At 36.5% G+C, this 27,880-nt stretch overlaps 1 protein-coding gene across 5 annotated transcripts in view; it reads right to left on the minus strand.

The window, feature by feature from the left end:
• The window catches only part of FAM13A (family with sequence similarity 13 member A), a 284,523-nt gene that overhangs the window by 245,663 nt on the left and 10,980 nt on the right, over positions 1-27,880 (minus strand). For 2 of the 5 annotated variants that reach the window (XM_074323591.2, XM_019741110.3), the window contains exons 1-2: positions 20,879-21,082; positions 6,543-6,732 (exon numbers count right to left, since the gene is read on the minus strand). In XM_074323591.2, coding sequence (XP_074179692.2) covers positions 6,543-6,732; positions 20,879-20,905 — 217 coding nt within the window. In that variant the 5' untranslated portion in view covers positions 20,906-21,082. Of the gene's footprint in view, positions 1-6,542; positions 6,733-20,878; positions 21,092-27,880 lie in introns of those variants that run through there. The other 3 variants (XM_074323597.2, XM_019741109.3, XM_019741111.3) reach the window with 3 other exon arrangements.

Below are 27,880 nucleotides of genomic sequence, written 5' to 3' on the forward strand. Positions count from 1 at the left end.
AGGCTGCCGTACTGTGAAACAAATGCAGTTTCAGCTTCGGGGCTCCTCTTTTGTTTGGGCCTTTTTTGGTGCTCTGTCTCTAATTCAGTATTCTTAATGTTGTATTCTTTTCTTAAAGAGGGTCCCAAAGGATTAAGCATCAGGAACGACAAAACCTTGGTCTATCCCTGACAGAGAGGAACAAATAAATGAACTGAGAAGCAGAGAAAGGACAGCCTAAAGAAAGGTAGACGGATGAAAATATGGAGAATTTAGGTCAAAGAGTGATGGGGTAATAAAATGGAATAAATGAGGCAGGGTCATGAATGTCAAGTTAAAGAGTGAAGACTGTATCATTGGAGCACTAATTGTATGTGTGTGTGAGGGGGCAAGCGAGACATATTAGGTTGGTGCAAAAGTTATTGTGGTTTTTGCAATTATTTTTAACCTTGTAAACTGCACTTACTTTTGCACCAACCTAATAATATAATCAAGGTTTAAGAAAGATGTACTTGGCTAGGAAACAAAGAATGGAGAAGGCAGAGAACTTGTCTTCTAGAGACTACATTCTACTGTAAGGCAATAAGACAGACATTATGGTGGGAAGGATGTGAAAAGGAGAGTATAAAGATGATTTGGTAAGTTAGTACAAAAGGAAAGTAAGGAAAAGGAAGAGTTGAAAGGTTAACTTTAGGTTTGAAAACTAGGAATCCAGGAGAAAAGCACTGTAAAGGATAAAGTGTAGTGAGGGTGAAGGGTGGTAACTGGTTTAGGATAGAAGATGGTTTTCAGCTCAGTGCGCTGGGTTTGAGGAGACAGAATACCATGTAAGCAAGGGAGCCAGGCTGTGGAGGAAGGCTGACGGTACGTATAAGAAACAATCTTTCTAAGAAAGAGTAACCCAAGGACTCAACTTGCCACTCTTCTTTCGAGAGCCTAATGGTGAACGTCACCAATGCCCTAAGCATTAAAGCCTAGTAGATTTACATGGGAGGTGTTTGTTTCTATCAGCCTTTGTTTCTTTCTCCTACCCAACTGTATTGCTCTTTCTGAAGAAAAAGAAGGATGTTGATTTCAATTTGTAATCTGATAAAACATTTGACGAACTCCGTAATTCAACAAATATTTCATGAGTACCTAGCACTACGTTAGGTACTTAAAATAAAGTCAACTGAGAAAAAAATTCTAATACTACCATTATCCTTATGGAGTCTGGAGTCTGGTAAGATGTTTATATTCATATGTATGCATGTAATTTGGCTGTGAAGAACATGAATACCAAAAGTTAACATGAATTTTAGCTCCAATTTTGACAAAAAATTTGTGAAACCAGAAATATTAATAAATATTTACCCACCAGTACGGCCAGGGCACCATGTAATCTCAGAGGAAGTATCAGTCACTACGTGTGGTAGGCAGTCTCTCAAATGGCCCCAATGACCCCCCACATGGTATCCACACCTACGTGGTATCCACACCCTCCCTTTAAGCGTGGACTGGACCTAACGACCAGCTTCTAATCAACAGAATGGCGCAACACAATGTGATTACATTCTAATCTCACTTCTGGGATTAGGTTATAAAAGACTAATGTTCATCTTGCTTGCTTAGTGTTGTCTTTCTCTTTCTCTCTCTTTAGTTCTTCGTACTTGCTAACTCTGATGAATCAGCTGCTATTTATTTTGTTAGCTACCTTATGGAGAGGTTGCACGTGGCAAGGAACTGAGGGCAGTTTCTGGACCATGGCCAGTGAGTAACTGAAACCTTCAGGTCAACAGCCCACAAGAAACTGAATCCTGCCAACAGCCACGTGAATGAACTTGGAGGTGAACCTTTCCCCAGTCAAGTTCTGATATGACTGCAGCCTTAGAAGAGACACTAAGACAAAGGACACAACTAAGCCGTGCCCAGATTCCTGACCCACAGAAACAATGAGATAAGAAACACTGTTGTTTTAATCTGCTAGGCTTTAGGGTAATCTGTTAGACAGTTACATAACTAATGTGATATGCCTTTCCCTTTCACACTGCAGAATATCAGCTACTGTTGGGAGAATTCAGCTTAGTCGTTTTTAAAACTTTCAAGGTCTTTTTCCTTTACTCCATAAAGCTTCATCTGTAACTTCAAAAATGTATACTGGCATCAAGCAGATAGCACCCGATAAAAGAGTCCCATCCCCGGTCAAGGCCCAAATCCTGAAAATTTATAATTTTGCAGCATAGTCCTGTCTCTACCCAGCTCCTAAGCCTGTTCTTTGGCCCAGCAAATGCCCCCGGCTCAGATTTTACAGCGTTTTTTCTAGCTCTGACCTTAGATTTTCTCTTCCAACAGAGTTTTTTTGACCCTTCCCTCAAATAAATATACTTCCAGTTATTCCAAACTAACCACCCAGCTCCAAGAATTGGCTTTGGCTCTCTCCACTGGACCTTTCCAGTGGAGAGATAAATTATAAATGGAAGTAATAAACGTTAATGCTTCTCAACCATTTTTTTCTGCCTCCGTTCCATTTATTTGCACAACTCTCTTCACTTACACAAATCTCTCCCCCAAACAATTCTTATGATACTCAGTGATTTGCAATCATGGGGAGTTGACCCCTGACCATGGCTATGTTACACTCTGGGAAAAAGAATCCATTAGTTTTTTTAAAGCCCCTTATGAGCCTATATCCAATGTCCATATGAGGCTTACCAGACTAGATAAGCTCTAAATTTTCCTACTCTAAATTTTTAGGACATGATGACTATAAAAGAAATGCTGAGAGGAAGAAGATACCTAGAAGGCTTAGTGGAGTTACTGTCATACATTTCTGATATTCTCTTATATTTGATTTCATGGGTTAATCATGAAACATCAACTTAATAATGGTTTAAAAATGAAAGAAGAATTATATAAGCTAAATAACATCTACGCTATTGAAAGCTACTTTTTTGTACAACTGAAATATTTTCTTCAAAATAGTATGAATACATCATTACAAACTAAATATGCCCGAAGTCAGAATTTGCCTAATTGGCATGCTTTGGTCTGGGAAGTAGTATAACAATATGTGAGCATCTTCTGACACCTGGTGGTAAGTGGAGTATCCTACACTATTTAAAATGGTATATTGCCCAGTATTCTTCATGCTAAAGAGAAGGGATTCGGTAACATTGTCAGCAAGATTAGTTATTTTAAAATAGTATATAGATGAGATGCCTCATAACTTATAAGATTTTTCTTTGAATCTACAAAAAAAGAAAAATATATATATTTTTCTTTTTTTCAGGAAAAAAGTCCAAAGTCTGTTTAAAAGGCCTTGACATAGGCCCTAATACTTTTCTGTCCTAAAATTCCTTTATAATAACAAAGAGTTCCCCTCATGTCAAGTTTTTAAATGTGTGCATTTAATTAAACAACAAAGCATGACCACAACATCTACCTACAGTTACATTATATGACCAATCATCCCTGTACCCATACCTAATGGAATATCTACTCATAGGTGCATAAGAAATATTTGTTAACTTGAAAACAAACCTACAAAATAACTAAATAAAACTAATTGCAGTATCTTCTTGCCTTCAAACTTTACACCACTCTTCAAACATACACAGGCTCTTTGGTTTATTAACATGACAGTTTCAGATACAGTAAGGGGCCTCTGGTTATCTAGACAGTATTAACTATATAGCCTTTCAAAATACAGAGTAGGTGCCCTACTCTAGGTTGCACAGTCAAGATTCTGATTCAGTAGATCTGAGGTTCTGCCAATGCATGGGAATTCTGAAAAGATTCCACTAGTGATTGATTCTATTTCACATCCTTAGTTAAGAGTGATAGATTTTGTCCACTAAAACATTTAGTTTGCATTACCTGAAGACATCCTATTAGAATATAACTAAGAATATGCTAAGCAGAAGTAGAAGAAAACCAATCCATAATTCAAATTTTACCAAATTTTCATATATCGATGGTGAGAATACAAACAGGTTCAACTCTTATAGCATTAATTATAAATGCACATATACTTTGACCCAGCAGTCCACTTCTAGAAAGTTAGTCGACAGATACACTCATAGTGCTTAAAATAACAAATGTTAAAATTAGTCCTTGACTCTTTTTATTTTATTTATTTTCAGTTATAGTTGACATTCAATATTATTTTATGTTAGTTTCAGGAGTACATTGTAGCAGTTAGACGTTTATATAACCTATACAGGGATGCCCCCGATAGTCAAGTACCCACCTGGAACTATACATAGTTGTAGCAACATATTATTGACTATATTCTCTATGCTGTACTTTACATCCCCATGACTATTTTGTAACTCCCAGTTTGTACTTCTTAATCCCTTTACCTATTTCACCCAGCCCTCGAACCCCCTTCCCCTCTAGTTTGTTCTCTAAACTTATGAGTCTGTTTCTGTTTTGTTGTTTGTTCTTTAGATTCCTCATATAGGTGAGATCACATGGCATTTGTCTTTCTCAGTCTGGCTTATTTCACTTAGCATAATACCCTCTAGGCATGAATCTTGGTAGACAGCAAAAGACTGGCAAGAATCAGTATCCATCAGTATGTGACTGCTTAAGGAAAGGATACAGAGAGTGGAACAGTGCACAGGGGAAAAAAAAGGAATTAAATGAGCAAAGCACTTTATGCAATATGGAACAATCTCCAAAATATACTGTTAAGTAATTTTTGAAAAAGATTCATAACAGTGTACGTGATGTGCTATATTTATGTTAAAATGGAAAAAGAGCATAAATACATATGCATATTCATCAAATATCTTTGTCATAACATACCAGAAACTAGTACAATAATATTGTTTCTGAGAGAGGAAATGAATGATCAGAACACATGGTTTGGAGGGAGGGGCTTTTCACTGTGCATCTTCCTGTATTTTGAATCACAGATGTATATTAACTATTCAATTAAAAAATTAAACTAAAAAATTAAAAATGTAAAGTGATTTTACATAAGCATAATCTCAAGAAGCTATTTTTTAATTATTCTCGGGAGAAAGATCAGAACACTGATTACGCCAAAACCAAAATATTATTTTAGGTGGTCACATTTTGGCAGCCAAATGAATAATACAGAACAACCCTATTTAACAGATTAGAGGAATTACCTAGAGATCCTTTTGTATCTAACTCTCTGGGATACAGTTTTACTCAATACTGAGTGTGTAAATGAGTTCTGTCAAAGCCCTAACATTATAACATCTGGTCAAGGTCCCATCTTCCTGCCATGCTGTGTAAACACCTGTTGTGTTTAACTGTTTCAAGGAGTGAAACAACTCCAGAGCTGTTCTAAAAGAATCTCGCCCTTCTGCAACTATCTTCCTCTAAAAATAGGGCGATAACTCCTGTGAGGTGAAAACGCAAGCCTGGCTCTACAGTTTTCAGGACAAAACATCATTTTGTCATCTACATACCTAGGGACCAGAGCACACAGCTGTTTTTCACTGAACACAAACCACCTGATCTTCTGAGGTCTGAATTGTCTGCCAAATGGTCAGTTGACACACATTCCTACAGAGGAACAAATGCACTGTACTTCTCACGCATTTCCCATGAAGGATTCTTCTTAGCAGGGGGAATGGACTTGTAACCATGGGAAGGTATAAATCCCGAAGCAAAGTGTGCAAAGTGCGGAACTTGTTTGAAGTGTCAAGCTTTACCTTTAAAAATCCCCACACATTTTATATTCTACTCTACAATGACTCTTGTTTTACTACAGAAATGCTGTTTTAGTATAGAAATGCCGTTTCAGTGTAGAAAATGATGAAAATTCCAAGATTTCCATCAGAATGTTTCCCGCCCGAATCTTTTCATGTGTATTGATACTTATTACATAGTTTGGCGTTCTCTCAGCATACTGCCCTGGTTTGAAACCATGAATGAAGGGGATATGGAAACATTCTCTCAAATCACCCAGGTTTTAAATTCTCGTTTTTAAATAAAATTATAAAAAAGCTGTAAGGCAACATAGCTCCCTATATTGAAGAGAGATTATTTTTTTTATCATGCAATGTATAATTACTCTCTAATTGTTTAACATACTTAATTTTATTACTCCAAAAGTAAATGACACCCACCCCCAGAGGAAGCTATATGTCACTTTTTTGGTATCCCCACTGAGCTTATGGAGGCAATCAAGCCATCCAATACGTTCCCGATGAACTTCAGCTGAGAGAGATACCCAAAAAGTGTAGTATTACCTGAAAAATTCTTGACTATCCATCGGAATCTAATGAATCAAGAGAACTCACTATTAATATGAGAACAGCGTATTTTAGCATTCTTAAAACTAGGAATCATTTCAAACTGAAAACCTCAGTAATTAAAGTGATTGTTCCATGGTAAATTAAATTAGTATTGTCAAAATAACGTGAAGCAGTAATTATACTCTTAATGTCCTTTTTAAAGGGAAAAATATATCATGCAATAACTTGTTTTCTAATTAAGATGTTTTAGAATATTCTAACCATATTTTATGAAGTGATTCACAGAAAAAAACATTCTCCTTGTAGGCCAGAACTGTAAAAACAACAGTTAAAACAAAATTGACTTACCATGCTTGGTCAAGTACTCCACTATACTCCCCACTATAGCTGGAATGCCATTCTCAGTGAGTCCCTGCTGTTGAAGGTCTTGGAGACTGACTCCAAATAACTTTTTATAGGTAGGATTCCTCTGCTCATTTAGTGGCACTGCCACTATCTTTTTCATGTCTTCTTTCAGCCGAACTGTTGCTTTACTTTGCTTAAAAGAGCGTAAGAAAAAAGAGCAGTCAGTCATATTTACCACAGGAGGTTGCATGGTTACAACAGAAACACCTGGATTAAAATGTGTTTGAAGACATATAGCAGTGGTCTTCACTTATTTTTTACTTCAACTCAAAACCTCTAACCTCTCTCACATGTTGCTCTGTGTTACCAATCGCACACACCGATACCATGGTTAAACGGAGTGAAAAATAATGAGCAACCTAAAGCCACAACTTAGCTGTAGCTAAGAGAGGGAGCAATGCACTGCAGTATCTAAGATATATTACTACAGTAACCAAGGGGTGTGACTCAGAAATACCTGGTTAACAGGAATATAAAACATTCCTACGAACACTGAAATTTCATGTAGATTCTAAAAAAATAAGAGGTTTGTAAAGATGAAAATTTATTTTAAGGTATCTTTAATTTGAAATGTTAGAAAAAAATCTAGATATATATATATATAAATGTAGAGTGAATATTTATCTGATTCAATTACATCTGTGACTCTCAGTAATGTTTGGGGGCACATAAATGCAACTCAATTCTCTTTGAGGTTCAAAATGCCAGATCTCTGATTGAAACAGCAATATTTCAGGTAGTCACAATTTAAAAAGTTCCAACAAGACCATACATATTACAAATAGAAAATGCAATTCACATTCAATTAATTCAAGTTATCAACACAATGAAAAACCCAAACACATTTCTTTCTTTTAACTGAAATATGTCCCCCAAGAAGTATTATAAAAGATAAATTTTAATATGGTTTAACATAACTAAATGAAGGATTTTTAAAAAGCATTTATCCTATATAAATGTTATGTATCTATAAATCTAAACACTGAAAAGAAAGATGGCAAAATGTAAACAATTTGGGGACAGAGGTTGTAGACTGGGGGAAAATCACTTTTTAATTAAAGAATGAATATAGCAACTGACCAAAGTGTAAATATTGTAAGTGCAAACTCATGTAGCTGTTACAATCTAAATGCAGAAACATTACTTCCATTTTACAAGTGAGGAAACAAAGTGTTAATTTGGTAAAAGTCACAGAACTAGTAAGAAGAGAATTTTATCCTATTCTAAGTCCATGTTCTCTCCCTAATTTAGATTTATATTAATGCTATGGTGCAGTTTGTAATAATTTTAGTAAAAAATTATGATAAATGCTATATGTGACCCAAGACAATTACACAAAGTTAATTCTACAATCTTGATTTTGAGTAGCATGCCTGTAATCTCAATTTGATTTTGAATTTTATAATCTACATAATCTGACCAACTTTCATTAAGATATTTGCATTTTCCATAGGTCATATCTGAAAGCCAGATTCCCTAGTGAAAATTCAGCAAATGTAAAATTACAATATAGATTTAGTACCTATTAATATTATAGATAAGGCAGAGTGTTAGTTACTATAAAGTAGTAGTATGCAAGAACTATGATCTCTGTTACCAAGGAAATTATGAATTTATTAATTAAGTCAAATTTGTAACATCTAATAATTTTTTTTCTTGTGGGGTAAAAATAGATTAATTTCCTTCAACTGAACACATGAGAAATTTCAGCCAACCAGGAACATCTTCTGCAGGGTAAGCAGCCCCAAAGTATCCAGTATTAATGAAACTTTGAAAATAGTCTCAAATGTAGCATTACAAACAGCTATGATATGGGCTTAAATTACACAAATTTTATTTTACTTTTATTTTATCTTCTTACAGAGACAATACAACATAGTGGTTTAAAGCATGGACTGTGGAACCAAGCTCCTATTTCTGATACAATTAGCTGTGAACCTTGGACAAGTCATTTAACCAATGTGTGTGTTTCCCCATCTATGAAATGGGGATACTAAGAGGTCCTATCTCACAGAAATGTATGAGGCTGAAAGAAGTTCACAAAGGAATGAAAGGGGAGCCTGGCATGCTCAGTAAGTACTGATTATTATAATCATCATCGTTATTGTTGCCACGCAGCAGCCTACCCGTCTGTCTCCTCGTACCTGCCCCTAAAGAAAGGAGAGTCTGTGAGACGGATCCTTTCAGGGACTTTGCTTCACCTTTGTGCTTGCACCTTGTCTCCCTGTTTGGCCCCAAAAGATGGCTGGTTAGTCAATGACGGGTAAGATTCCCCACAGAAGAGGGTGGGGAGGGACAACCCAAGCCAGACACAGCCATGTGGGGACCATCTGGGGAACTCGCAGGGTCAATAGAGGTGGACACAGCCCCCCACCGTCCCCCAGCTAAGGAGAGCCTCTGCCTCTGTGGCTGCATTCCTTCCCACAACCTGCAAAGGAAGAGATTCAGTGGTGTGCTCTCCATCTATTCATATGCATAAAGGTTTTGTCCCTTGGGGAAGTACATACATCCTGAGACTTATGGTTCTGCTGCCTGCAGGCAAGGGTGATTGGCTTGAATCAGTTTCCTATTATGATGTATGGGATTCACAGATCTTGAGATTGACAAGCTTTATCTCCTTTACTTCCCCACCTAACTAATCAAAACCATGCGTTGGCCTGATTAGGGGCTCAGCCCTTGAGGTTGGAGTCCCTTGGCCCCACTTGCACACGATTCTTGGCTGCTGTCTTTCTTAACACTGCACCGCCATCCTCGCTCCCCACAGCTTTTGTCGTGCAGGACGTGACACGTTATCATCATTCTTTTTCATCCAGAAAACTATTCTGATTTCTTCTTTAAAAAAATGGAGAGATACTTAACCATTTGTATACACAATGTTTGTGTAGACTACAGGTTGTTGTTTAAGGTGGCAATATGGTCGAGACATGTTTAGTTAGTAGATAGTCTTATGAGCTAACCATACAGATAAAATGATAAAGATAAAATAACTTTGTATTTAAGTATCAGAATTCCTCAAGTTTTTATTAGAAATGCTGTCTATATTTGAGTTTAAAACCTTGAGTCAATGTTCTTTCCATTGCCCTGCATTCTGTCACGTAGTCAGAACTGCAGCCAGTAAGTTATGTCGCCTGTTAATAGTATAAATAAGCAATCCTGGCATTATGGCTTAGAAAGTTTTCAAGAGACATGCAATTAACCTCACACATTTTGGAATGATTGCAAATTAAACTACCTGTTGACTCAATCTAGAGCCATACTACATAGCAAATTTACATGTAATCATAGTAATAAAGGGACATATAATTATTGTTTTTAATTGGTAATCTAATTCAGGTTAACACTTTTTAAAATGTAAACATTGTTTTTAAACCACCACAATGAAACAAAACAGCTATATTTCCAGAGACATCTGAGTCAATTCTTCAGTGACCAAAAATACCTATTATAAAATTTTGCTCATCTACCCGCTTGGTGAAGGAGTCTGGTAACACTATTGACATGCTGCTAGTAGCTTAAACCTAAACTACAATACTACTCAGTAGTGTATACCTAAAGTATTAAAAAATATACAAAAGCTTAGAACAAATATAAAATATCCTTTTTGGTAAATAATAAATATGCAATAGTCCCTTAGTCATGAAAAAAATAATTCTGGAAATGAAACGTTATTTATGATTAATTCCATTTAAACTGAAACTATTTTTTACTCATATACAATGATTACATCACTACCTCTTTATAAATGTCAATATCTAGGGAATTTTAGCTTTTCACCAATATACCTCTTACACTTCTTGACGTAATATAAGCTAAAAAATCACATCAGTTACTAATTGTGGTATTCTGAAGCAAACTTACTGTGTTTCCCTGAAAATAAGACCTACACCAAAAATAAGCCCCAGTTAAGATCGTCAGCCAGACGGACACATTTAGTACATTATGACAATGTTCCAGAAGAAGACAACATGACTGTATTTGAATAAATGTAGATTGTTGTACATGAAAAAATAAGACATCCCCTGAAAATACACCCTAATGCATCTTTTGGAGCAAAAATTAATATAAGACCCGGTCTTATTTTCGGGGAAATACGCTAACTGTTTAACTTAGGTTTGCATATATTCTCATACATCATTTGAGTTTGAAAACTGGACTATATGGGGTGTTTGTGTACATGTGTAAAAGCAACATAGGTTCCCACATTTAAAAAGACAGATAGGGTACTTTAAGGTTTTAATGCTAGAACAATCTTAGGGGTCATTCAGTGCTTATAGTATCACCTTAAAGGAAACCAGGACCCCAAAAGTTGTGGTAAACTAGTGAAAAAGGGCTGGGCCTTGAGCTCATTATCTCCTGAATTACATACCAATATTCATCTCTATAATTAAGTGCTCGTGGCCTTGTTTTACTATGCCTTTGTTTTGGATAGCTAACAAAATGCATGCACTAGGACTGTAGTGAATATTTGTTGGTTTGGGGTCACCTAGTCTCCACATCCCCTTTTTTTTTCCTAGTAACAAATCCTGACTGCCTTTTGGGGAATGACTGTACTCTCTTCATGAACAGCTCTGATGAGACTGACACTCAAAATGGCTGTCCTGTTTTTAGCAAGGGCTGGGCTTAGGGTCCCCATCTGGTCAATCAGAACTTTTATCCTGCTGGCCACAGAAGCTGGAATGCATTACCACCAGGACAGAAAAATGATTGGGACTAATTGATTCCAGCTGCAGTGCTCTCACAAGATGGTTAGATTAACTCACCATTAGACTAAGTCTTACCACTTGCATCCCCAAAGCTGCTATGGTCCTTTAGCTGTTCTTTCTGATACTTGTCTTTCAGCTGTTCCCTCCATGTGCGTGAGCCACTCCATAAATTTCCAGGCAAGTTTCTTTGGGCTTAAGTTTGCCAGAATCCTTTTCTACTGTGTAATACACATACCCCCCTCTAATTGATAAAACTTAAAACTTTTTAAAAACTAGGAATAAGCAGAGCAAATAAAAAAAAAACAAGGTTTCAGAAAAAAAGAAAATCAGGACAATGATGACTAACTTTTATGGAGACTGACTATGTAGATCACGGTTTCAGACACTTCAGATGGCTTCACTCGTTAAATCCCAATAAAGAAACACCAAAAAGGAAGATACTTTTGTGATCCTCATTTTACAGGGGCACCGAGGGGCCAAGTAATGTGCTCCAGGTTGCGCAAGGATGGGGTGTAGCCAAGAGACAGACTCAGACAATCTGAGTCCAGACGACACGTGCTGAATGCTGTCTCCAAGTAGGAAGTGGGGAGAATCAAAAAGCACACGCTGGGGAGTCCAGTGCTCTTGCTAGAAACAAGAAACAAAATTCTTATTCTCCTAGCAGAGGAACACAGGAATATTTATGTTTCTCGGTCTCCTTAAAATAAAATAAGATAGGTTCAGAAGCAACATCAGTATTTCTGATATTAGAAACTGAAGAGAGAATACTTTTATCAACCTGGTTGGTACACAGGATGAGTTGCAGAAGCCTGGAGTTTTATAACAGCTAACATTTATTGAGTGCTGATTTTGTGCCAGACTCTGTTATAAGTGCTTTAAAATTAACTTCTCTAAATCTTAAAACAACCTTACCAGTAGGTATACTTACTATTCCCATTGGGACAAGAAAACTAAGGCACAACGAAAAAGAAACTTGCCTATGTTTACATGACTAGGAAGTTTTAGAGCCAGAATGTACTCCCCCCCCCCCACCACCACCCATGCTCTGGCTCTAGAGCTTGAGCTCTTAACCATGACACAGTACTGTATTTCCAGAACCCTCGGTATTGGTAGTTTTATGAGAGCTCCAGGGGAACAACACTACATGCAGCTCTCTGTTTGCAGAGCTTAATATAAAATCGATTTTACACTACTGAAGTCAATGGCCTGTATTTCCTTAAGGCAATCTTCCAAGAATTTAAGTACTACAAATTTAAGGTACTTTGAAGGGCAATCAGATTACTTTGCTGGTTAAATTCAAAACTGGGCTTTAAAACTCTTTGGACTGGGCTAGGACTAATAAACCAGCAATGTGTAGACGGGAAAGCCATTCCATCACCAAGTTAAAGGGTGCAAGGAAAGCACAAAATAAACCAGAGACATCTTGTTCCAGAAAGCAAGGAAGTAATCAAGGACTAATGGCGCATGTCAAAAAGACTCATGGGGCAATTTAAACAGGCTCCTACTGGCTATTTGGGTCAGTTAGGGCACCAAGGGGAATAACTATAAGCAATTATAACATATTGCATAAATAAAAATCCCTGATTAAAAGTAAAGGTCCTCTTTACAGAAGAATGCCATAGCTAAACATAGAAAGGATAACAGAATAAAAAAAATCACCATTTTCCATAAATCATGTAACAAATGATTCCGTCAAAGATTATCAGTGGATACTAAAACATCAGCTAGAAGGTTGTTGGAGAACAGAATTTTCACAGCATCAAAGATCACATACTATCTGTACAGGAAAAAAAAATTATCCTTACAATTGATACCTGGGTGTAATCACCTTAACTGAAAAGATCAAATGTATCATTAGTAATCATGAGAAGAGTTGACATTATGTGCTCCTGATGTGTGTGACACAATATGCAGAACACATTATTTATAAAGTATTCTTGCTACAAATGTTTAAATTGATGCTACTCTAGCCTCTAAATTTAACTTATAATGTACAAGAAATATAGGAGCTAAAAGAACAAGTAAAAAAAGACAGTGAAGAATCAGACAAATCCAGAATGAAGGACATTCTAACAGACAACAGGCCTGGACTCTTCAAAACATCTATGTTTGAGGGAAACACTGATTCTAGATTTAAAAAAAATTAAAATACACAAACTTTAAATATATGAATCTCTACTGGTTTCTGGTTTAAAAAACAAGCAAAAAGCCTTGTCTCTTTGGGACAACTGGGGAAATTTGAATGTTTGCTGGATATTAGATGGAATTATTCTAAATGTTTTTAGGTATGTTAACATTGGGTAAGAGCTAATTTATTATGTTAACCTGGATTAACATAACCTAGGGTTGGATTATTGTGAAAGCACTCCATCTGACGTACCAAAAAGGACTAACAAAAATGAATAAGGAAATGACACTAAAAGCACAGGCAATGACAATAAGAGATAAACTGGATCTCATCAAAATTAAAAACTTTTGTGCATCAAAAGACATTGTCAATAGAGTGAAAAGACAACCCACAGAATAGAAGAAAATATTTGCAAATTATGTATCACGTACCTAAATATTAATTCAGAACATGTGAAGAACTCCTTCAACTCAACATAAAAATGAAACAACCCACTTCAAAAATGGGCAAAGGATTTGAACAGACATTTCTCCATAGACAACATACAAATGGTTAATAAGCACATGACAAGATGCTCCATATCACTAATCATCAGGGAAATGCAAATCAAAACCACAAGGAGATAACACTTCACACCTATTAGAATGGCTATTATCAACAAGACAAGTAATAACAAATGTTGGAGAGGTTGTGGAGGAAAAGGAACCCTTATACACTGCTGGAGGGAAATGTAAATTGGTGCAACCATTATGGGAAGCAGTACCGAGGTGCCTCAAAAAATTAAGCATAGAATTACCATACGATTCAGCAATCCTTCTGGGCATCTACCAAAAATATCTGAAAACAGTTATCCATAAAGATGAATGTATCGCTATGTTCATTGCAACATTATTCCCAAAGGCCAAAAAGTAGAAACAACACAAATGTCCACCAACTGATGACAGGATAAACAAAATATGATATATATACACAATGGAATATTACTCAGCCTTATAAAAGAATCAAATTCTGCTACACACTATAACATAAATGAACCTTGAAAACACTATCAAAGTGAAATAAGCCAGTCGCAGAAGGACAAAAATTGTATGATACTACTCATATGAAATACCTAGAATGGACAAATTCATTGAGACAGAAAGTAGAATAGTTATCAGGGCCTGATGGGAGTGGGCAATGGAGAACTATTTAGTGAGTACAGAGTTTATGTTGGGATGATGAAGATGAAAAAGTTCTGGAAACAGAAAATGGTAATGGTTGCACAACAATGAGAATGTACTAACGCCACTGAATTGTACAACAAAAAATGGTTAAAATTGTAAATTTTATGTTATGTATATTTTGCAATTAAAAAAAAAAGTAAATGAATCAATCACAATGATGAAGATACCATAAAGCAGAAAAACAAAAATTTAGGGAAGAGATTGATGAGTCAACAGAGGAATGTGAAATGGAAACTAACAGAAATCATGAAAGAATAAAAAGGAAATGACAAAAACACATCAGAAGTGAAGACTAAATTTTAAAGAGCACAAAGAAGAACAGAAACCATTGACAGACCAGTAAGAGACATAGGGAACATAAATGAGAAACGGAGAAATGAAACACTTCTAAAAAATTCACGTTGAACTGAGAAAGCAGTTCAACGAGCTCTAATACATATGAGCTATTGGAGTCTCTAAAGAAGGAAAACAAACCATGGAGTAGAATATTTAAAGATATAATTCACCAAAGCTTTATTTAAATAGAAGCCTTGAATCTGCAAATTGAAAAGGCTCATGTTGGACCCAAGAGTGCACAAGAAGATATATTCTAAAGAAATTACTAAACTAACAATAAAGAATCCTTTGGAAACCAGGCAAAAATCATGTCATAATCAGGATAGAAAATAAGAGTAGCTTCCAACGTATAGATTGTAGTGTTTAATATGAGAAGACTATGGCATAAGACTTACAAGATATTTAAGAAAACAAAACCATGAGCTAAATTTAATAACCAGTCAAGCTCCCTGCAACTATAAAAGCTATAGTTTGAATATACAAAGGCTCAGAGAACATAGTCCACTTGAACCTTCCTTGAGAGAACTACCAGCGAACAATCTTTAGCTAATGAATAAATGGCTGGGAGACAATGATGAAAGGACTGGCAAAGACATTTTTTAAAATTTTTTAAAAAAGTAGAAATGTTTAAATTTAAAATATTAAAAATTTAATTAAGTAAAACCATGTAATGTGAGGGAAGCATGAAGAATTTGAAACAAACTCAAAAGGGAAGACTGGGGGTTGAAACATTTCCCAATTTTAGAAGAGCTGCTATGTGATTCACAGGACAAAAACAGAAAGTGGATGGTAGTTACCGGGAGACAGATTTTAAGACATAGAAAGGAAATAACAGGCACTTCTAAAGATGAAACACAGCCATCCCTCACAGATATTGTGGGTTCAGTTCCAGACCACTGCAATAAAGCGAGTATCACAATAAAGCAAGTCATAATTTTTTTGGTGGTGGAGGGTCTTCCCTTGTTTGTAAAAAAGCACATCTGTGAAAGGCAAGAAAAAGAGGTATGACTAAGGTTTTCTCAGAAGGTGGTGAAGTTCCTAGTAATCAAAGATAGGCAAAAACAATGTGATACCATTTGTCAGTCTTTCTACTCATGAATTTTTTTTTTTAAAATGAAAGTGGGACATGAAGTGATTCAAATTTCTGGGGGGCAATTTTGCAAGCCCAGCAAGAGCTAGGGCTTGGCGCCAGACTCTCCTCTCTCTAGCCAGGTCTCTAAATAAAGGAGAATGGCAAGTAAGTGAGCAAGACTCACATCTTATACAAATGGGACCTCAAGATATTCACAATATACTGTTACTTAGGGGAAAAAAAAGAATGCTATAAAACTGATGGCAAGTATAATTTGTTTTATAATTTTATACGCTCATAGAAAAAAACGACAGTACATAAGCAAATATAGTATGTGTTTATTTCTGGGTTATGGAATCTTGGATTACTTTTATTTTTTCCTTTTTATTTATTTGTATTTTCTAAAGTTTCTACACCAGATATGTATTACTATCACACCAAGAAAATTAAAAGGTTATTATAAAAAGTTAAATTCTCTATATAAGAGAAAGTCAAGACCTACTGCTGATTTCCAGTGATGGTTGATTAATAAGACTCCATTTACCAATTAAAATGTTAGCCTCCCCATCCCCAGCAAGCCCCTTACCCCAACCTAGCTTTATTATTAAGATCCTGGCATCCTACCTTCAGCTTTGGCTAATCCTCCAAACCTCCACATAAAGGAAGTTCTAACTGAATATGTACAGGGGGAAATAAATGCATGTCTGTGTTAAATTTCTGACAGTCTAACAAATGAAAAGGTATAATGGGCTGAGAGCTACAAATTCAGGGAAGTATTAGGTTGGTGCAAAAGTAATTGCGGTTTAACAGGTTAAAAATAATTGCAAAAACCACAATTACTTTTGTACCAACCTAATACAAATGACTCAGAATCCTAGAACATTGCAAAGGCATCTCACCTTATAACTTTAATTCTATGATGTAATTCCTATGAAAAGTCGACCCATGACCATTCAGCCTTCTCTTACTCTTGGTGATGGAGCACTAACCACCTCACAAGGCAACCAGCTCAATATTTTACGTACTGGAATCTTTAGATACTTCTTTTTACTGAGTTGAAACTGCTTCATTACATTCTACCTAGCTCTAGGTCTGCCCTACAAAATCTGCAGGGAAAGCCTATTTCCTTTTACATATTAGAAAATTTCAAGTAATTTATATATTTCAATATATCTGTAAAAGTACTGTAGACATCAAACTTAATATTCATTACTTTTATAATTGTAAACCAATCTTTATTTCTAGACTGAGCTACCATTCCCTGTTCTTTGAGCAGTCTTTATTTTTACTAATTTAATAAAAATAATACATGTACTTGATCAAAACTCAAACACACATGAGTTTAAACAGAAAAGTCTTCCTATCCCAGCCATAAGAGTTCTTGTTTCCTTGCAGCAATTTTCTATGCATAATTAAGCAAACACATGCATATTTTTAAAAAGGAAAATATAACTAAACTACTGTATATTTATGCACCTTGTTTTTGCTACTTGATCTATTTGGAGGTGTTTCAATATTGGCACATACAGCTGTTTCTTATTATATTACATAGAAATACTGTAATTGATTCAACCAACCTTATTTACTAACATTTAGATTATTTACAGTTCCTGCTATTACAAATATTTCAGCAATGAACATTCTTGCAAACATTTTCACATAATTGTACAAGTACTTGTAAGATAAATTCCTAGAGATGAAATTGCTAGATCAACAGGTATATAAATGGTACATTTCGATAACTAGCCCTACAAAGATGCTTCAGCCGTTTACCCTACAAAGATGCTTCAGCTGTTTACAACTTGATCGACAGCATGTGAAAGTGCCTGTTTCCCATTCTCTCATCATCTTTGGGTATTAAAGTTGTTTTTTAATTTGCTAATATTTATAATTATGAATGAGACTGAACAATTTTCATTGTTTATTAGCACTTGTATTTCTTATTTGTGAACCTCCTGTTCATAAACTTCACCAATTATTTAATTGGGTAGATTAGATGTCTCCCAGCAGTAACTGGGGTTTATAATTCTTTGCTTACATTTAGACAGATGAACATTATGTAACACAGGCTGCTGGGAGTATGGTCCTTTCATCGCACTGCAATGCTTTCTGGGTAGGTAAACCTACCCCATTTTCCCCCCTTTGCTTTGTACTGTTTTAAGGTGATTCCATAAATCCAGCAACAAGAGTATCTTAACTTCATCTGTGGGGAGTCTTTGTGTACTCTGACCATAGCTCCTGCCTGAACTACGGGGTATCTGTAAGGTTGCTGATGGTACCAGGTGGTAAGGCTATAGGAGTGGAGGTGCCCAAGTTAGGTACAAAGGCTAGAAGGCACAGATGCCCTTGGAATCATCACCAACTCCAGCAAGACTTGGGGCTAAGGCACGATGGGTGGACCACTGGGTCCTGATTATACCAAGAGAACTGAGCCACAAATTCACCAGTCAGATTTGATACCTGAACTTACACACAAATAAGAACATCCAGAGTATAAGAACCTGCACACATGAATTTCAAGGCCCCTCGTTCTTCACCCACTAGAATATGCTAACTCTTCACTCCCACCTACCTCTCGCTAAAAAGCCCAGATGCCACTTGGACAGAACAGCAGGAGGGGCAGGGAACCTGAAAGACTCAAGATTCACCTGAGAGAGCTTGAGTGATCCAAAAGTGACATTTTAAAACTAGAAGAGACTAAGGCAACATTAATTGGCAAGTATAGTTTCCCATTCTGCCTGGCGGTGATTTACTAAGAAGATATTTTATGGTAAAGAACCTACCACTTCTTGGTACATATGAGTAGCAATATAAGTAAATTTGTGAGCCCACAACAGTTTTACTAACAGCACTACCAATACGGGAATGAGGAAAACAAAAGAAATGAGGAAGAGAAAGTAATTTAGTCAATGGACGAGGAACTGACTATCCTTAAACCAGTCTGTGTCCCATTTCAAGAATCTGTAAGTACATTCTCTCTCTCTCTCTGCCTGCCCCCCCCCCAAATATCTGGTACTCTTATTATTTTGTCTAAAGACTAGCTTCAGTAGCAGGATACACATTAAGATACGTCTACTAAGTAGAAAAGTTCCAAACTTAAAAAAAGGATAGTGTATCAACCCATATGCATTCATTTATGTGTAACTTAGTTCTCACTTTCCTGCTACACACATTAAAAAAATGATTTTTGTTCTCAAAGCTATCTTTTCCCAGAAATACTATGTTGCAATTCCTAAAACTGTAACTATTTCTTCCTACAGTAAAACTGGGACAATCATATCAATCATACCAGAGTGAATAATCTCTTAAACAGTATGATTTTTATGCCAGCCTTAAATGAAATTTTGGAAAAGATTTCGCTATAAATGAAGATGGATTTCATACATGGTAAGTCTGCATTTCAGTCAAGGTCAGATCAATGTATGCAGGAGGGGAAGAAGTAAGGATCTAATCAGAAATCAAAGAGATTGCAAATCTCACGACAAATAGTTCATTCTGCTGCCTCACTCTTCACATTTCTAGTTCTTAAGTATCTTTTAATAAAGGTGGAAAAAATGCAGACCCGCATCTGTAGTAAAATGAAAGCTCAGTATTTCTCACACAGAAAAAAATCAGATTTTGAAAGAAACTGGAGCGATAAAAAGATAATCAGCTCGATACTCGAATGCTAAAAACCTCAGGGTTAAAAGGAAAAGACAGACAGGCAGACAAGCACACAGGATGCTGAAAAGTTCTGAGCATGGAAATGAGGGAGTCACCCTGCAGTTTTACTAAGAAAATTCAATCTGTGGGGCTGGTACACCATCTGGTGACCATTTGGGGCCTACGTGTCAAAAACTGCCCAGATATTTCTGGATATTTTAGGATGCCATCACAACTTATAACAAATTGCAGGTTTTTCTGAAACTTAAATACATATATATATAATCTGACCTAAATGTGAAAAAACACAAGTGAGCAGTTAAGATATAAGAAAGAGTAAGATATTTCTCACTCAGTACTTCTAAGGACAAATAAAATACCCCACTGGAATACACTACCAACTTGAAATATAAATATTCATGACATACTTATGCATTTTCTATATATTAAAAAATTTTAAATATAGAATTCTGTAAATTATAATTGACAACACTGGGTTACTACTAAAGGTTATGTACAAGCACCAATAGAATTGCTTTGAAATTCATGAATTTCAGCCCTAGAAATATATACATTTTTCCCAAGGATTTTATATCAATGTTATTTGTTGATGCTACTGTATAACAACCAGAAGTTTCTACAGTCGATTAGGATTCACAAACATTTATCGATCAAGCTTTTTCTCCATCACTTTCAGCAATCATGCTGAAACAGAAATTTCAGAATTACTAAATGAAAACAAGAATGTGAATAGAAAGATGTCGTATACATACTTTTTGTTTATTTTAATTCTTTCTCAATCTAGCCGCAAGATTTTTCCCATAACTACAAGTGAGCACTCATACTTAACTCTTTTAGAACAAGAACGTCTAAAACGCTTGAGAGCACTGTACATTAAATCAAGTTGACTTAACTGAATAAACTCAGGATGCATTTTCCTTCACTGTTGTTTTCTTTCTTTCTTTTTTTTTTTGGAAAGGAAAATGGACAGAAATGCTGAGTGCCTAAAATACTGCTTAATGTCCATTTGAAGAGACAGGAATTTGACAAATCTCCCCCCACCTCCTAGGTAGGAAAAAGGGTCACACAAACTTCTCTTCAAAAGCAGGAGGGCCGAGGCCTCTCCGGAGCCCTGGCAGTGTCTGCAGACGACAGAGAGGCCTGCATGTACTCACACAGACGGCCAGCGCTCCTGCCCCCATCCTCGCAGGAAGTGTCCGGTACAACTACGAAGACCAGATGAAAACACCCAAATGACAGCAAAATACTGAAATTCCATTCAGAATATGCTTTGATTTGAAAACCAGCTCCGGATCCCAAGTCCCCACAGTGCGGGAAAAGCAGCTCCTAACATTTTCGCAAGTGTGGTACTGCTTCTCAATCGGCTAAACCCACATGGCTGGGAGGACTGCCTGGAGTTGAAATTTGATCCACAGAGTCTAGTATTGGCAAGGAGTGGGGAGTCATGTGACACAGGTCTTAAGTTCCTGACATCTTTTTCTTAAACCTGACTTGCTAGATGCCACACACAGGCTTTTTCTGTTCAGAAAACACTGATCAGCTGGTAGTCTTCATTAACAGAACTAATGGGGCAGAAAGAGAAAACTTGCTTTCTTTTCGCTAGTCCGAGAAAAATTCACATAGGTATTTACACTCAAGTTTAAATCTGCTGGCATATTCTTCCCTTTTTTGAGGCAGTTTTCACTTCTTTTGCCTCCTAGAAACCAGCTAAAATCTATCAAAATTTTCTTCCCTCCTGTTTTACTCTATCAGAATTGTGCTGAGTGAAAATTCTCTATTTCATGTCGCTGTTACTGCTTCTAATTACTTTCAAATAATTTTATTCACATATACTGGTGATAAGCATAAAATAACACTCTTCTAGACATCCATAATTCTAAGTATGTGATTTACAGACTGGAAAATTATCCTCTTTGAATAACTTCCTACTCCATATGCTGTGTAATTAGAAAATCTGATAGATTTTACAGGTTGTAAATATTTGAACCGATAGCTAAAATATCCATTTCATATAAACCAGAAGGAAACTGTCCTTTTAAATTTTTTTAGTACCACCTTTCTGTCAAATCTTTTTTACTACCATGTTTCCCCGAAAATAAAACCTAGCCAGGCAATCAGCTCTAATACGTCTTTTGGAGCAAAAATTACTGTAAGACCCAGTATTATATATTATATTGTATTAATGATATTATATATTATATTATATTATATTATACCCGGTCTTATAGTAATTTTTGCTCCAAAAGATGCATTAGAACTCATTGTCCAGCTAGGTCTTATTTTCAGGAAAACAAGGTAGCACACTTGAGACAATGCTGACTAATAATATTACAGATGAAGTTTCACTTGACCCAACTTTAAAAGATGTAAATTGCCCAAATAATAAAGACATAATAAAGTTATAGTTTAAGGGGAGGAGGTGGGAGGAAAAGGGAAAACCAAAAGCAGCTCCCATTTCAATACTTCCCTTCAAATCTAATATTCCTTGTGGATCTATAGCCAACCAATAGCAACTCGCATTGAGAAAGGCACAGGACAATGTGTACAGTTATTTTTATTTCTATATGTGTACACAAAACACTGCACAGACTCTGCTTCCATAGGCAGAATAACACAGTCCCAAGGCCATACAGGGCACAGGGGTGGGAGAATGGAAACAATCTTCTCCATTAAGAAAATTTTTTTTCTACTTCCACCTTAATCTAGATTTCATCACTTCTGCTTCCCATTCACGCATTAGATAACTAGGCTGATTATTAAAGAAAATTGTCATAAAACAAACTTTGTTTAATACTTTAAAAATTGGTCTTCTTTTTCTGATTATGTTAGTATTGCCAGTCTATGATGAAAAATAAAAGCCTAAAGATTAGGTCACCTAGAGGCCCATCACCAAACATCACCCAATCAGTGTTTATTACCTACATTGGGCCAGGTGCTATGCTATACAATGTACAGAAAATGATACGAAAGACATGGTACTTTTTCTCATGGATTATCTAATGGGAAGAGGGAGGAATAAAAATAGGTAAATAAACCTTTTGTTTAGTCAGTGCAGAGGTGCTAATAAAGAAGCAAAGATAAAGTAGTGCGAGAAAATAACAGAGGCTAGCCAGGAATATTTAACATATAAACTCCCAGTCTCTTTTCTATGCTCTTTAAAAAACAATTTAAATCAAATTTCTGGTAATTTTATATCCTAATTTTGTTTGCATTGTATCAGAGGCATATTCACATGTTGTTAATAACACCATAAACAATTTTAATCATGTGGAATTTTGCAAGCTTTAGTCATTGTCTCATTTTTTAGACATTTACATGGTTTCTGATTGTATGTGTATGACTGTAAGAAATGCTTTGCCCTCACTGATTTTTTTTCTAGTAAAATTTCTGGGTCACAGAAAACAAGAACATGTGCTAAGGCTCTTGACATACATTGGCTCTGGCAGTTTATATTCTGCAACCCATCCTACCCAAGTATGGATATTTTAAAAATATTTCCTAATTTAGAAAAGAAAGTCTTACCTAAAACCACACAAAAACGTTTTTCTTAATTTAATAAGTGAAAATGTTTTCTCATTTTAAAACTTTTTTATTATCATAACATTAAAGATATTAAAAATCCTTAATCATTTGTATTTTTTGTTCTGTGAATTCTCTTTGATCTATTTTCTTTATCGATTTATTAACTGGAGTCTTATCAGAGGAAGTCTCTTTTACAGGGTTATTAATGATTAAGTGATATAATCCATAAAAAGCATTTATTTTTATTACCATTTGCCAGGTGCTATACTAACAATTTCAAATGCTTGTCATATGGTTTCATTATATATCTATTTGGAATTTATTTTGAAATATAGTAAAAGATCAGGATCTATATTGATTTTATATATTTTTTCATCTAATTACTGTGGCCTAGACTCTTAACTCCCCCCAAGATGCAATCTTTCTTTTTGATATTAGAGCTCTTTCTCCCTCTTAGTTGGGGTTGAGCCCATGGTTATCTCGCTAGAGACTACATTTCCCAACCTCTCATACAGGTAGACAGACAGGGCCATGTGACCATACACTTATTAACAGAATGTGAAAGAATAGGCTATGTGCAACTTCTGTGTCACGTGCTTAACAGGACTTCACTTGCTCCACATCTACTCTCCTTCCCTTTCATCACGAGCTGGAACGTGTGTGCACCAGAAACCTAGCTTCAACCATGCAGGAGTGGGACAATGTCCCTGGGGAGGACGACATAACTAGTGGAAAGGACTCAGACCTCTGAATGACTTTGTGAAGTACAGCTGCCTTACAGCTTAGACCAACTGAACTTCTATAAAAGAAATAAACTGTCAGTATGCTAGTGCACGCGACGGTCCTGTGTGTGTGTATTTGTACAAAACCAGTTTCATTTCTCACTTATCTGTGATACTACCCATACTATATATTAAGTTCATACACACACACACACACACACACACACACACACACAACACATGCACACACCCGGGTATTTTTCAGGCTAATATAGTCTATCTAGTTTTTTTTCCCTAGTTTTATACCATTATCACAATATTTGAATAACTATATCTTTATAATTCATTTGAGTATCTGATAAAGATAGTCTTCCCTCATTATCCATCTCTTTCAAAATTTTATAGCTCTTCTTTCCAATCAATTCTTCATGATGAATTTCAAAATTATTCAGCAATGTTAGAATATGTTAGAGCACCGAAACATTGCTATTGTTACATCTCATTTCTATTTTGGATATAACAACATATGACATAAGAACGAAAAATCTAGCCCTAATTTTCATAACTTTTTATATACCATTATAAAGTAAAATTAATACTATGCCTAGCAAATTTTTATCCTTAGTTATTATTCTTCTCTGTGACGACTAGATTTCACTTGCAAAAAGAAACTCTGAATAGGCTGTTTAACAAAAAACACTAAAAGACACTCTTCACTTCAAACAATGTTTGTGTATCCATGGAATATATATGAAATTAGAGTCTGAAATAGTTTTTTCTGACCCCAAAATGGATGCTTAATTCCAGAGAGTTTTCTGAGCTGTCATACATGTATATTCCTGAGTACTGATTTACAAAGAACCTTAAGATGTGCAAGCCACAGCCAAGAGATTTGCTGATATAAGCTATTGCTTTTCCCCCAGAAGAGAAAAAGGAATTTTTAAAAGTGCTTTTCTGAAAGTCCACTATGGTGGGCCAATTCCATGACTACTCACAGAAATGCTGAAATACCATGGCAGGACAAGATGTCCTATTTTCAAGAAGATCCATGGGCACCCTGGAGGAAGGTGTCAAGGTGACTTCATGACTGATGGTCGGTCCCCTAGCATGCTGTCATTCAAATGACCCTGTGACCTAGGGAAGCTTGATGGAGAAAACTAAAAGGGCCAGGTTATTCTCTAGCCTCCAAAAAGGCTAAAAATGCTTCAAAGCCAAGTCTTCCGATGTTAGTCGGCAGAGCTATCAGTTTTCAAAGGACAAAATCTCTTTAGCTGGAGTAGATCTAAGGGATGTCAGAAGAACAGGAGCAGATTGCAGATACATTACTATTAGTCACGTTCCAGGAAGCAGCAAGTATCATGGGTGGGGTGGGGTGGTGGTATTAATAATAACAGCATGAATTACCTGGGCCCCTTGGAAATGGGAGGCTTTTTCATCCAAACTGAGTCTCTACACCATCTCTAGCCCTCTCTCAGCTATTTCTCAATGAGTATCCCAACCTGGCCCGAATCAATGACATCCAACCAGACAGGGTATCAGACGTCAGTTAGTCAGCAACTATTTAATATTTATGTACTCTTTCTTGATCAGTCAGGGATGGAGGTGTTAGATATTTTGGGTTTAGAATCACTGACAGTAGATGCAATGAGACATTACTTGCTGTAGGGCAGGAGTCAGCAACTACAGCCTGTGTGCCAAATCCGACCACTACAGGCCAAATCCAGCTATTCCAAACCAATCTGTGTACATTCATCTGTTTACATAATGTATATGGTTGCTTTGGCACTACAGTGGCTAAGTTCAGTAGCTGCAGAGACCAAACCCATGGCCTACAAATATTTACCATCTGAGTCTTTGTGGAGCAGGTTTGCTGACCCTTGCTCTAGGCTGCTCAGTAACATTATTGGGCACGAGAGTCCTCATATACCCACAGAGGACTAGTCTACGTGCTTTGGTTCCTTGGAAAATAGAAGGAAATAGGTCTTTCTTGGATTTGTTAATCTACTTGGTTACAACTGCCCATTACCTGGGTGTGGGGCTATTTTAACGTTCTCCTAATTATTTTTTGAGGGATTTCCCAGGAAAAAGTCCATATTAAATCTAATGATCCCATTTCTGTTCTGAATTCTAGGTGCACTCCCACTCCACGTAAGGAAAAAAAAATTACCACACGTCTAGGAAAAAATAGATTGTTCTGTAGCCATGGAAACAAATAGCCAACATAACTAATTTTAAACCTGTTCAATCAGCAACTCACTTCAGTTAACCAATCGGTCTTGCAAGCCAAACCACCAGTGACAACCTATCACTTCTGGCCAATCAAGAATGGGCTCACTCCAATGAACGTGTCTCTGAGTGCCAACCAATCAATAAGTGTCTCATTTGAGTAAATTCTCCTTCAGATGATGTCTACATCCTTGAAAACCCGTGAAACCCAGTTCTACACTTCCCCAAAACCCTACATAAGATAGCAGTCTGCTCTGCTCAGAAGGCCGCCTGACCAGGAAAGCTTTCCCTCACTACAATGGTCAGGAAATTCAGCTTTTTAAATTTTTTTTTTATTTCAGGTACTGAGTACTGGCTGGTCTCATCATTCTTTGACACAACCCACAGTTTAGACATCCCAATTCCATGGGTCATTATTTAAGTCCTATCATTTGACCTGCATTTCTATTTCTTCTTCACTAGCTTGCTTAACACTCCTTCTTTCAGCACCACTTATGGCCCCACCTTAATGGGGCCCTTGGCTCAGGTTGGACTGCTAAATACCATTCCCTATCCTCCCCTGGAAGTTAAAGCAGATCCACTATGCCAGTCTCCATAGGAGAGAATCAGAATCCAGGCCCTGAAGAAGTGGGCAAGAGAGCTGACTTGGGAATCAGGAAGCTCTGAATCTGTGATAATTACCTCAACCTCAGGAAGAAAGCAAGAGAATAGCTGCATTTTCTTTTGAAAAGTTTTTGTTACTTCCCCAATAAGTTTTCTAAAGCCGTAATTTAACTTTTTCATTTCATAAGCACTCCTACGACACACAATGTATACCCATTACTATTCTAAGAATTAGGGCTAAAGGGGTTACGGGAATGGTATATGACTTCAGCTATTAAGTATATGTAAACAAACAAGGACACAATTTGCAAATATCATGAGGGCATCCTGTTTGGCCATTTTGTCTCATCCGCAGAGTCATCTGCAAGTCCGTGTACCTAGGTGGGAATTACTATTTCTCGCAACTAACACAAACACTTTGATACCTATTGTTCTTCACTCTGCCATCGTCACAGTTTATGATTACCTCGTAGCCCCTCAAGGCACCTGAGTCTTAATTTTTCAGTTAGCAAATACGATACATTACATTGTATAATCAAATTCGAAATGTGTACCCTTAGCACTTGAAGATTAGAAGACAGGAAAGAAATGTGATGTGTGGAAGTGACTGAAGCTAAAGCTGCAAGAAGGCAAGTGTTGAGCTGACTCAGAAACCATTGATTAGGACAGCAGAGAAAGGAAAGGGCATTCTCACATGGGTCTGTGTGATGAGCCCAGAGACAGACATCAGCATGAAAAGCAAGGGGCTTTCAACAGCAAGACAAGCAGTCTAGGCTGGACCTCATAAACAATCAGGAGCTATTGCAGGTTCTTAACTGGAATGAACGGCTTGATAAAACTAGTGAGAAATTAATCTGGAAGTCTGACCAGAACATGCTAGAATGGGAAGGAGACTTATTACAGATAAATGTACCCTGTTTACAATAATCCAGCTGAGATGAAGGTGTCTTAATCCAGACAGTGAAAGAAAAGTCATACATTTTGTAGAAAGAACTCCTAAGACTGGTAACTGACTTTAAATAAGAGGCAAAAGAAATGCTATGCTAGACAAGAGAAGCATAAAAGGGTGATTCTAAAGATTGT

This window comes from Rhinolophus sinicus, chromosome 1, assembly GCF_057876585.1.
Source record: "Rhinolophus sinicus isolate RSI-liver-muscle chromosome 1, RSI-T2T, whole genome shotgun sequence".
NCBI lineage: Eukaryota > Metazoa > Chordata > Mammalia > Chiroptera > Rhinolophidae > Rhinolophus > Rhinolophus sinicus.